At 40.3% G+C, this 12816-nt stretch overlaps 2 protein-coding genes across 3 annotated transcripts in view; one reads left to right on the top strand and one right to left on the bottom strand.

The window, feature by feature from the left end:
- Nucleotides 1–8560, top strand: part of TPK1 (thiamin pyrophosphokinase 1) — a 254642-nt gene extending 246082 nt beyond the window's left edge. Inside the window, exon 7 of the mRNA XM_017734592.1 lies at nt 8277–8560. Within this exon, the coding sequence (XP_017590081.1) occupies nt 8277–8395 (119 nt within the window). The 3' untranslated portion in view covers nt 8396–8560. The remainder of the gene's footprint in view (nt 1–8276) is intronic.
- An 804-nt stretch (nt 8561–9364) lies between these two features.
- On the bottom strand, nt 9365–12810 carry SEC61G (Sec61 translocon gamma subunit). Of its 2 annotated transcripts, XM_008633838.2 has the most exons (4): nt 12719–12810; nt 11916–12015; nt 10830–10932; nt 9365–9995 (listed from the first exon to the last, which is right to left on the bottom strand). In XM_008633838.2, exons 2-4 carry the CDS (start codon nt 12007–12009, stop codon nt 9986–9988), a joined length of 207 nt encoding a protein of 68 aa, XP_008632060.1. In that variant the 5' UTR covers nt 12010–12015; nt 12719–12810; the 3' UTR covers nt 9365–9985. The 2 variants fall into 2 exon arrangements, with proteins under 2 accessions (XP_008632060.1, XP_008632059.1); XM_008633837.2 differs by lacking the exon at nt 12719–12810 and having other exon boundaries at nt 11916–12033.
- Nucleotides 12811–12816: the final 6 nt, after the last annotated feature.

The raw sequence follows: 12816 nt of genomic DNA, 5'->3' as shown, positions 1-12816 counted from the left end.
TCCTTCCCCTGCTCCAGCTGGGGTCCTTCCCATAGGAGACAGTCCTCCACAAACTTCTGCAGTGAGAGTCCATCCCACAGGCTACCGTTCCGTTCTTCACAAACTGCCCTAGCATGGGTCCCTGTCCACAGGGTGCAGTCCTTCGAGGACACACTGCTCTAGCGTGGGATCCCCACAGAGTCACAAGTCCTATCAGGAAACCTGCTCCAGCATGGGCTCCACTCTTCATGGGTCCACAGGTCCCTGCCAGGAGCCTGTTCCACCATGGGCTTCCCCCAGGTTCACAGCCTCTTTTGGTCATCTACCTGCTCTGGCGTGGGACTCATCCATGGGCTGCAGGTGGATCTCTGTGTACCCACGGACCTTCATGGGCTGCAGGGGCACAGCTGCCTCACCATGGTCTGTACCACGGCCTGCAGAGGAATCTCAGCTCCAGCACCTGGAGCACCTCCTCCTTCTCCACTGACCTTGGTGTCTGCAGAGTTGTTCCTCACACATATTCTCATTCCTCTCTGACTGCAATTATATCTGCACAATAACTTTCTTTTACCTTTCTTAAATCTGTTATCACAGGGATGTTGCCATCATTTCTGGTTGGCTCAGCCTTGGCCAGCGGTGGATCCATCCTGCAGCTGGCTAGCATTGGCTGTGCCGGACACAGAAGAAGCTTCCAGCAGCTTCTCACAGAGAAGTCACCCCTGTAGCCCCCCCGCTACCAAAACCTGGCCATGCAAACCCAATACACCTTCCCAGCATTCAGAAGATCTACTTTGATCCCTGCTAGTGTAACTTTGCACACTGGAGTCAAGGACTGAGCCTTTACAGAGCTTTGTCAAATCACATTTAATTTAATTTTGGCAATGAAGCCCAGTGTTGAGCAACATGTGCAGCAGAACAGGACTCTGGATATGGTGCTGAGGTAGTGCTGGCAGCAGCAGCAAGAAGACAGCCTGTTCCTTTGGTTTTCAGGGCTGGCTAGGAACTGGCTTTAGATCAACTCCCTTAGGAAAATCATATCCCCATCACAGAAAGCAGAGAAGTGCGAAATTCTTGGGAGACTTGTTGTTGGGGACTCCTCCTACACAGCAGTAGGCAATGTAAGTAGTTGGCCAAGACTGTTGTGAATTATTTATGGCATTGCTGCTGTTCTCCTCCATGGAGCAGGTGAATGAAATCCCCATTTCACCCAACCTGTGTAGGTATTTACTGAGCAAATATCCATATACCAGTATTTCACCTGCAGGCCCAGTTTGATTGATACAGAAATAATCATTGTGTTTGCACATATTTGCAAACGATGGGAACAATGGTATGCACACAGAAGCTGAAAAACTTGTATTATTAATGTGTTTTAAAATCCTCTTTTACTGCTTCTTCTTGCGAATATATTAATCTGAATGTGACAGGATTTATCAGAAGTCCAAAGAATAGAAGAGGAAAATAATTAATATTGTGCTCTGGTTAACTAATATCATACTTTAAAATCTGTTGAAGGATATATAGGGGTTTGTGAGAGGGGCTTTTTTAATTTTTATGTGAAGTGCTGGAAAATTACTGTAGCTAGAGGTGAATTGTTGATCTTAGTCAGTCCTGGATCTGGTTGTGTTGAAAAGCTTTCTGGTGCTAAGTTGTTCGAAGCCTGAGTACATGGATGTAGTCATCCAGCCCTGAGGTTTGGGTGAGGAAAAGATTCCCTCTCCTTCTTCTTCCTATCTCTCTTCCCTGTCTCCAGCAGCCTAATCATGAGGAATATAGGGGGAATTTCACTCCTTTCTGCAGCACTCTGTGGTCAATTGCTAGGATCATTTGGATACCTGTCTCCAACAAATTCAGTAGATTTGACCTCTAGATGCATCATATCAACTTGACAGTGTAGCAGCTTTCAAAATAGCAAGTATTTTTAGGTTCTTGGCTGTCATGTCAAACCAGAGCTTCAGACCTAAGTGCTGTGACAGAACACCATTGTTTTTAGCTAATCTCAGGTTTCAGTGTTGCACTAGATTGCCATCCTCAGCTTTTGTGACTAAGTAATGCCTCTAAAGCATGACAGCATAATAGGATGATGTGTGCTATGTGGTGTCTTATGGACGAGTTAGCAGTAAGACAACTCATTAGCTGATGCATCTCAGTATTACTCTTGCCCTTTTTCTCACGAGAATAGTGTTCTTCATCTCACTACGTGAAGTAGAGACAGACCAAAATAGCAACAAGTTATTTTGTCTAGCTTATATGCAAAATCTTTACAACAGTGACTGTCAAACTGAAGCTACATTTTATTTCTGCAGCTGTTTCTTCAGTGCTCTAACACTATTATTAATAGTACCTGTCACCTGTACAGCACCTCAGAGTTGTAAGTAGTTTGAGAAACATTATACAAACTTAGTGGAAAGCATCAAAAATTAAGTAAACACCCTGCTTCTTACTGGCTAAACTCAGTTCTTAAAATTCCTTCGTAAGCCTGGCTTGGCCTTTAGCTTAGTGAAAGAGTCTCCCAGACAGCTATTTCCCTGACTTACTTTATATTTCTGCTAGATCACTCCTATTACAACTTTATCACATCTAGACCAGAAAGATACTACTGAAAGCAGTATGTAGAGTTTCCTTGTCTAACTTTCCAGGCCACTTTAATTAAGATGCTAAAGTGATTTTGAACAAACATGGAAGCACATCTTGTTGGTGGTGCTAAAATGATGCTGTAGAAACTCCTCACAGTTAATGATTCTTGTTGATCTTGCTGAAGCAGTAGGAGCAGCAGAGACCTTGGTGTAGAAAGCAGTCTTTCTTAGTATCATTTTTATCAGCTTATCATTTTAAATTGCCACCAAGCAGGTGATGTGACAGGAGGACTTCAAGCTATTCTTACAGTATCACCATGATTACAAAGCTGGAAAAAATATGTGGAAAAAAAAATGCGTGCTGGAAATAAATTTGAAAACTTCTGACATCCATTTGCATTTCTGAAGGTTCTCTCAATATGGGTGGTTTCTATCCAGGGTAGAACACACAGTTCTGTTAATATATATTTTTTTCTCTTTTTAAATGAAATTGTGAAGCTTTGACAGCCTTTAAAGCTTTGTTGTCACCTCCTAAATCCCCTCTGGTGTGAGACCAGGCAGCCTGTGTTGCAGAGCCCTGGCCAAGAGTCTTTGCCAGCACCTGAACTGGTGGAAAAGCCACCTGGCCCTGCCTGCTGGGCCCCCTTCCTCCCATATCCTCTCAATGCTTTCTTAAGTCTACTTGTATGAATACACTGAGATTATAAAACCATTGTTCTGTGCCACAAAACCAGGTACCCAAAGTTACAATAGTTATAAAAAATGCCCAATGCAATTTCTGCTTATTCAAAACTCTCCTTGACCCTGAGGGAATCTGTGCAGTACCAGGCAGACTCAGCAGACTCAGCAAGCCTTCATGGTACTTCTGTTGTATCAGTATTGAAAATAGTTCATGTTTTATTGTAAATTACTGTTATTTGCAACTTCCAGTTTTGCAGTTCCCACTGCACAGAGATCAAGCACCCAATTTTTCCTTTGTATCCATCAGTGTAAATCAAGATTAACTCCAGTGAAGTCAGTCTAACCACAAGTGTAAACCTAGGAGGAATGAAAGGAAAATCAGTCTACAAACTACTTGGGTTTTTTATTTTTAAATAGCAAAATTAATGCTGCTGTTCTGCAGACACAGGGTGACCTGCAAAGTGCTAGCTCATGCATTACTAATGTATCTCCATTTAAATGCAGATTTTTGCTCCTAACACAGAACTTCAGGGAAATCCTCTCCAGATAAACTGTAATAGGATACCAAATGGTGATTCAATATTTCACTTTAGCTTGTGTTTCAGCTTATTGATCTTAATTTTCTATCATTTTGATGCAGCATTTGCTTAGTGGGAAGAGGATTATATCCACTATAATATGGCTTTTAATTAATAATTAATTATTTTGATATTCCACACATCCATGCCAGCAGTGGCAATCTGCTTGTATTCCTTTCCTGATTTCTATTTTCTGTGGTGGAAACCAGCAAGGTGTGACTTTACATATTTCAGGAAGTAATTGAGACGCAGTTGAGAAAAGGAAGCATAGCATAAGTGTCATAGTGTCTATGTGGGACATGCTTAACATGACAGTGTTTTGTCCACAGTCATTTCAGGTAACAGTAGTGAGACCCTGACATGATTTGTTTTTGCCATATATGACAAGTTTAGGATGAAGTTTTTCTCTGTATATGCCTCCCTCAAGCACTGCGTAAGTGCATCTTACAAGATGTACATGAAACCTTGATTGATACATTTTTTTAGATAGACAGATAGATAAGCTCTCTTCTCTGGACTGAACTTTAAGTGTCCTAAATAGTACAATGGAACATAGAAATGATGTTTATAAATTTACTAGATCATGAATACAGTCATTAAGAGGAATTACCTGATCTTGAGAGTGTTTTTGCAGCACCTAACATGATGATATCCAATCTCCTTATAAATAGGCTACACTATTTCTCAGTTTCCAGGCTGAAAGCTGGCAGCACAAGGACTGCAAGCAAGGCTTAGGTCTCCCTTTCAGTACCATCTACTCAAAAATAACTCCCTACTGTGGTAGAAGTACTATGATTAGTATGATGAAATTTTAAAATAAATTTTTAGGTTTGGGGTTTTTGATTATTTATATGACTTAATTACCTATAGGGTGCATTTTGTTAACATTTCTAAATGTTGTTCTTGCAACCATAAGATTCATGAATTTTCAAAATTTTAACTCTGAGATTAACGTTTTCCACATATAAATCCTAGAGTTTGTATCTTTTTTTTAAATTACCAGAATAAGAGCAATAAAATATTGTAAATTGCCAGTCTTAGGGGTTACTGAGACCTCTTATGTGATATAATTTGGTCAGCAAAACAGATGTCTAAGAAGTAATGATCTTTGTGATTATGCTCCTTTGGGAGGCTCACCTACATGCCCTCAGTTTTCTTCTCTTAAATTTTGTCCAACATTCTCAAACCCTGGCAGATTGAAATACCATCAAACAAAACAAAAACTGCTAGAAGAACATTCCTCCATTACCTCATCAGAATCAGTCCTCTCCCTGCCCATGTTTAGGTCTGAATTAGTGGTATGCTGCAATCCATCAGACATAAATTTGTTACTGATAAGAACATAGGGCACACCATAAAAAACTGTCTCATGATAGATTTTGTTGGGTGGGGACTTTGGGTGGGGGAGGAGGAAGTTGGTGGGGTTTTTTTCTCCCCCCCAAAAAATGCAGGAACAGCATTTGCTTTTAGTATTGAAGTCCTTGCTGACTTTATAGATGGAGAGTAATGAGAAAATAGTAGAGCTACAATGGAGGAGCTGAGTAGAGTATTTTTCTCATCAACTGTCCATTATCAGTAAACACAGTTTGATTGGAACCAAAGCACTAAACAAAACTTCTAATGCTGGGGGGTATTTCAGTGAATCACTTATGGGTTTATCCAAATCAACTCTTTAAAGTTCTCACAAAAAACAAGAGACTACTATTGGTCAAAAAGAAAACTTTCAGTAATCCAAAATAAGTTTTCTTTTAATTAGAAAATTATAAAATTTCCAGGGGTTTTGAGATTTAGATTTTTTTTTTAAATCACAATGTGGAGTCCTTTATTACAATTTGATTTGGTACCCAATTACAGCAAAGCTATAAATACTAAATATTAGAAAATAAAAAGGTGGTTTTCTTTGGAATGTGTTTCTTGAAAAGTAATCTCAATAGCGAAAATGGGTGTTGTAATAGGGGTTTTATCCCAAGACATAAGTTCTTTCTAGGACTTAACAAATAAGACTGAAATTCATTTTTAAGAAAGGGATTGGATCAGGTATGAACTGATGAAACTTCCCACTTCTTTGACCTTGTAAACTTCCATCAGAATGCAGGACACAGCAGGAAGTTTGCCTAGCAGCGGTAGGTATGCACATCCTCTTACTTCCTTTACTGGCTCAAACCTAGTTTTTCACATTAATTACTGTTCATTTATTGAATGGAAAACATACATTTTTAATTATGATAGTTGAAATGTTGGCTGGTTGTGAAACCAAGTGCTTGGAATTGGTCCATTTGAGCCGTGTGAATCAGCAGTACTGTTTTATAGTTTTTGCCTTTTTTTCATTTCAGCATTTCAAACTGTGGTCCTTGCGCAGCAGAAAACCTGGTAGAGAAAGATTAAAGGCTCCATCTAGTGGGCAAGAATTTTCTATTGAAAGGGGGAGAAAAGGCTCTCGTTTTCACTTGATTTTATGCACTATGAAATACGGCTTTAGATTTTGTTTCATTAAGCTGCCATGTTGTTGTTAATTCTTGCCTTCTGCAGAGCCATTATTTTATATGCAAAGCTGTGAAACATTAAGTATTATTCTGAGTCTTAAGCAAGAAGCAATAAATGATACTAAATGAGTGGGTTTATACAGCAGCTCATCACCAAAGTTCTTCCTCCCCACCCCCTTCAAGTTTCAATATATAGTAACCAAAAGAAGGTAATTTGTGTGTCAACAAATGTTTTAAAGTATTTAAGGTTCTTTCCTACTTAAAACTGGCTGGAAACATTCATAACTTGACCACAGCACTTAACACAGTATTTCGGGAGTATTTTTACACAGGGAACTCTACCCAGGTGTTACCCCAGCGTTAAATGACTTGTTTACTTGCAAACAGTGAAATCCGTGTTTCCTGGCAAGACATAGCCCCTGTGGCCTCTGCTGTGTCTTCCAAAGGCAAACACCAAAACTCATTATTCGTGGCATTTATCTAGGAGCCTCCTGCCTGGTACTGTTGTGTGTCCAAAAACATCCTGACAGAATCTAGCACCTTTATTTTAGGTAAACAATTGATCTAGTACAGTAGTACTTTCTTTCTTCTCTTTGCTGAATTTCTGCACTGCACTGCAGTTATGCTCCCAGCTCCAGAACTTCACATTGCAGGACTCTTCCATTTGCAGTAGTGAAACTTGGGTATTACTCTCTCATTCCAACAAATTCATCTTGCAGCTGAAACCTCCTTGTCAGTTCACGTCAAGCTAATAACAAGCATAGGAGCAGGAATAAGTAGCAGCAAGCACAATTTGGCAGAAGAGACACTGAGCTACATGTCCTGACTTTTGTCCAACTGTCCTTCCTTATAAAGCCATAGAGCCTGGCGAGATCAGCTCCTCCTGTGCAGCTTCCAGCAAGGGGTAGACAGGGTAACATGCATTATAGTGATGCGCTACACCCAAGTTTACTATAGCCAGCATTCATATCCAACACTAGAAAATGCGTCTCCCGTGAAAATCACAGAATAGAGCTTACCAAGTTGTTCTGCACTCCTTTTGATCACAAGGAGATCTCCCTTTGCAGTGGGTCACTCAGTAGCAAATCCAGAGGACTTTTACTTTGGTATTTATGCATGATTTGGCAATTCTGATAGGTCACAGAAACTTACTATCTTCCTGAACAATTCTGCCCAGCTGCAGCTCTCCTTGTATCCCCATGGAGATGTTTTTCTGAGGTGCCAGTGAGTAAGAGCTGTCATTTGGCTCATTTTACAGGCTAAAGCAAAGGGTAGTATTAGAGTTCTTACTCTGAACCTTTCTATGAGCAAGGACTAACACAGAATTGAGTAGTTCTAGAGTGCCTTTGAGGAAGTTGGTATGTCTGCAACATGCAAATGATGCTGTCTCAAAAAGAGAAGAAATGAAAGGTAAAACTTAGAACTGCATGCTTTGGTATTTGTTAGAGTAATGCCACTTGGTTTCTAATGTACATGAACACCTACCTCACTAGGTATGCAACAGAAGAAAAGATGCAAGTTCCTTAATTCAAGGTTGTTAAATAATACCACTTTTAACTGGGGCCTTTGCTCTAGAACTGTTCACGTTTTAGAAGATTATAGGCTTGTTGCTGAGCTAAAGCAAATCCCAACTTTGGAACTACAGTAAGATACTCTTTGTTTTACTTTAAATACCTTTTCTAGGACTAGTACTTGAACTGATCCTAACGAAATACAAATTTCCAGATGTGAAACTCTGAGGACTACCTGACAAACTGCTTTTGTAATAATCTCCTGTAAACTCAAAATTTTAATCTGGGGATTAATTTATTGCCTCTACAGGTCATTGAAAAATCTCATACAAGCTTTCTAACTAGATTATGTTTATCTGGGTTATATTTATTCAGCTACTTTTTTGTTCTTTGTGGGAGCAGTGGCCTTTTGAAACAAATGCACTCATGTGGCAGAGACCCACTCAATCTCTTCCTTATTTTTCACAGCTAACCAGGTGCTGAAGTTTGGAACACTCGTCAGTACTTCCAACACCTATGACAACTCCGGGACTGTGACCATTGAGACAGACAAACCTTTGCTGTGGACAATGGCTATCAAGAGATAAGATCAGCTACAGCTGCATTTCCTGATCTGACACAACTCAAATTACTACAAAATTTCACTGAATTAAGATGGTAAAGCTGTTGCAAGATATAAGCAGGCAATGATTTTCTGTATTGAATGGAAAACAAGTCTGAAATAAAAGTCACTTGAGATTGAATCAAAATTACTTGAAGTAATAGAGTACTTCATTCTGGTAAATCACACTACTTAATCAGAAGATGCATGAGCAGCCACTCAGTACAACCACAAACAGAAATGAATGTAAAGAAACCACTGCTGCTTATCTGGTTAGTTCAGGTTACTTTTACAAAGTATTTTATTCCAATACTGAACTATCTTTTTTCCCTCTTGCCAAAAGGAAATGGAGTACCCAGCTGCATACAGTATAACTGTATTACAAGGTGATAGCACCAAGATTAACTGATCTCATTTTTCTGTCCTGGTTTGTAACATATGTAGGTGCTGGTGAAGATTTCTCAAGGAGAGTAATAATTGAACTTTTCTACTTAGGAAGCAAGTTAGTGTAGTGAAGAAGCTTCAGTTTTGCTGTAATAGCAGTATCAGATTTCCCAGTATTAAGTGCTTTTAAAATCTGTAATAGAAGTACCATTGTACCTTCTACAAATACCAAATGCTTACAGTAACATTTTTTGAGTGAATTAAATGTCTTAATCTCAATCTGAGGAGGAAGAGCATTGCATCTACCAGAGTTTTTGCAGGCTTAGTTCTTAAAATCAAAATATCCAATCATTTAAAATAATGGAAACTTCCAGGTCAACATGCAGAGGGCTTTGTAATTCTATGTACAGAACAGGATCCAAAATGGGTGTATAGCCTATCCAAGAGTATGATCAAGTTGTGGATTTACTAAAGGACTGCTTAGTGTGTCTGACCCTAAAATTATCTTCAAATGGTACATCTCAGTAATCAATTATGTTTGGGTTTTTAATTATGCCATCAGAATAAGGACTGGCAATGCAACTTCTTTACTTGATAAGAGGTGTTTTCATGTCAAGTACATACTATAACCTAGGCAGGACTTCCAAATGCAGAAAGGAATTAGTGATAATTATGGTGATTCCAGAAATTAGTGACAAGAATTCCCATACACTTTTACATCACCACTTGAAAGGATACAGAAATGCTGTTTTCTTGCTGTCTGCTTTTGCTAGGAAGATGTTGTTCCAAAGCTTAATTTACTGCTTTGTAAACAGCTCCTGAACAGAGGTCATACAGCTGTCCCCCTTGGAAGCTTTCAGTATTTGACTGGACAAAACCTTAAGCAACCTCATTAGAATGCAACACTGACCCAGCTCTGAGCAGGACATTGGCCTAAAGATCTTCCAGCCTTCATTCCCACCTGAATGATTCTACTACCGTTAAAAGAAGTAACAAAACAAGTAAAACACACAACTACTATTACAAAAGAAATAAAAAAGCCTGTAGACAGGTATGATTGCATACACTTTAAAACAGAAATACAATGACAAGAACAGAAAACCCAAACTGAGCTTGTTTAATATCAAACAAATTAAAGCTGGGAAATCATTGCTGCAGGTGTCACAACTGTCTTCTTCTTCATGATGAATGTTCAGCCACCTCTGTTGAGAGAACAAAGTAATCAGTTTCAATTAATGAAGTGTGACCAAGTGATTCCACCTGAAGTCTTAACTTATGCTCCCACCACTGCCTTGTTAGGACAACCATTACAGCTTATCTCCCATTTTCAAACACTCCTTGCCTCAATGAGCACTCTTACAGGTATAAGCCAGTCACACATCATGGACACAGAATGGTCTTTAACCTCTTATAGTGCTAGAGAGGGGATCATATCAGCTCTGGAGAATATGAGGAGTTGGTACTGTTACTATGTCAGTACCATGGTGCCAGTCAACTTGAAGTTCAAGTTTTTCATGAAGTAACATTCATTCCAAAAGGGATTTTACAGGATGCAGTTACACATAAAACAAAGTTTCAAACATATCTAGCACTCAGTAAATGAAACAAGACCAACTTTGTTTTGTGCCCTGTCATCCTACAGCACACCCACTCAGTTTTCTTTACCTTACTATCCATCCATTTACTTTGGATACCCAAATTGTAAACTGGAAACAGTAAGATTATAGAAGATCCAAATATGATAAATGTTCTGTGGTCAAACATACACTGAGGAACTGGAAATCAAAATATCTGATGTTCAGTTTTGAAGGAGAATACTCAGAAAAAACCTTAAGAACTATGGATCTAATACTTTGCAGCATGCTGAATTAACAACCTACTTGTTCATAAAGTCCTTTGAATCAAGTAATACTTGTCATATTACACTAGCACGTGAAATGCACAGACACTACAGTAACATGGGTCCTGTAGGGCTCACTAATGCTTAAAACTGAACAGGTAAAAATTTAGTGAAATCGAAGGTCATATTCACTTACACAATTATATTGTTGATTGGGATGTGGATCAATTTGACAAAGAAACCAATAAATCCCATTATTGCAAAGCCTATTGCTGTTGCCATGGCAATCTTCTGGAACTCTGCAAAAAAACAAAACAAAAAAAAATTTGTCAGGAAATCTCATGTATGGCATACAGATGTGGACTGCAGTGACCAAAGGAGAGATCTCTCTTTAACCATGTTAACACTGGAAACACCTGAAAACCTGCACAGACAATGAGAAACAAATCCACTTTTTCAGAAGACAGATGAGATTTTCAGACAGAAGATGCAGATTTCCACAAAGAATGGCCGATCGCAATCTTTAAATAAGCAGAATCAGAAATACCCACAATGACAATTCATGGAACATTTATTCCATTATCTTTCCTTTATATCCCTACAAGCCCTGAAAGTAATCCCTAATGCAGCATTGAAAATGGAAGAATCTGCATTTATGTCTATCACAGGAGGACAGCACCGTAACTCTCCGCAAAAATCGAGTACTTGGATATTTTCAATTATTTTAGGACAGCAACCATGAAGTTGACTAAGAAGGTCAACAGCCCCTCAGAACCTGCCAATCTGACAAGGAATGAAGTTCCTTACAGATCTCAAAAGTTGCCAGCAAACTTAAGTCACAGACCTGTTCACGCTGAGCACTGTAACTATCAGTAAGGAGGACCACCTGCATTCTGGTTATAGTTACAGCTTCTCTCCAGGGCCTCTCTAGTCCAAAACCTCATCTTCCATACTCCCAACAACAAAATTGTTCCTGTCCCAATCAGGCAATGACTGACAACTGTTGAGCACTGAATTTCAGCTATTTAACCTCTCTCCTAAGGTGAGTTTTAGTACCACTCAAATGCCTACGTACGTACCAGAAAAGAACACGTTCAAGTTAATTGCAGCCAGAACCATAAACCCGTTGACATTTAGATGACTAAAGCTCAAGTTTAAATCCCATATTGGCAGCTGAGAAACATCCACAGCAAATGAATCAACAGAAGTAACGTGTGGAAAGACACGTGCTAAGACACAGGATGAAGTAAGGATTGTGTTCTGGTTTAACTGTGTGCTTTACCTTTCCTGTCAGGCTTGGTGCATCTCTTAACAAGTCGTATGGAGTCTTTTACAAACTGACGGCTGGGTTCCACAAATTGCATTACCTGATCCATGATTGCCTGCAAAGACGAACACATTTAGCATTGATGGGTCCACATACATACTGAAAAACAGATTTTTTTAATTACAGAAGTAGCAGTTACCTACAAAATTTCTTAAAAGCTTAAGATAATTTAAAGTGTCATATTCCAACCTAAAATACTTCCACTTTGCAGGAAATGAAGACACTGTATCAGTACATAACCATGACGGCCTATTTCTGACTGCAAAAGAAAAAAATATGGAAAATTCTGCCTTTCAACACAGAAAAGGAAAACAACAGCTCCATCAGAGTTTGGCTTTCAGCTTATGTCCTACTCCGTGTTTCTGAGAACGCCACCAGAGGCGTCTAAATAGACAAAAGTCGCCGGTTTCAGGAGACCCCCACGCCAAAAGCTGCCGGGGGGCTGGCGAGCATGGAGGGAATGCTGTGGCCGAGCCTTATTCTCACAATAGGCGTATGCCAGCATTGCCACCGCACGCAGGACACCCACTGGAGGGATTTGCTCCCATTAATCCATACGGACCCCCTGGTACGAGGCTCCCGGTACGGTGCCGGCCCCTCCCGCGTCCCCAGCGACTCCCTTCCCCCTCGCTACGGCCGAGGCCCCCGTGGCCGCCTCAGTCCCTCCGATGCCCATATCCCTGGCCGCCGGGCGCTGCCCAGCCCCCATCCCTGATCCCCGGGGCCGGGGGACACCCGGACCGCCCCACCGCCCTCACCGCCGGCCGAGGGACACGTCGCACTGAGCGGCGGAGGGCGTGACGTCACCGCGGCGGGCGGGGCGGGTTTTGAGGGGAAAAGGAAGGTTTTGGGGGGC

This window comes from Corvus brachyrhynchos, unplaced genomic scaffold, assembly GCF_000691975.1.
Source record: "Corvus brachyrhynchos isolate BGI_N302 unplaced genomic scaffold, ASM69197v1 scaffold94, whole genome shotgun sequence".
NCBI lineage: Eukaryota > Metazoa > Chordata > Aves > Passeriformes > Corvidae > Corvus > Corvus brachyrhynchos.
This window is presented reverse-complemented; position numbering and strand designations above follow the sequence as displayed.

What these genes read in the sequence shown, in the direction of transcription:
- SEC61G (XM_008633837.2), bottom strand. Translation starts at nt 12,033, where the DNA reads ATGTGTTCGTCTTTGCAGGCAATCATGGATCAGGTAATGCAATTTGTG. An exon ending in CACCAAGCCTGACAGGAAAG is followed by an intron (nt 10,933 to 11,915) that starts GTAAAGCACACA and finishes GTTTTTTTGCAG; the next exon opens with AGTTCCAGAAGATTGCCATG.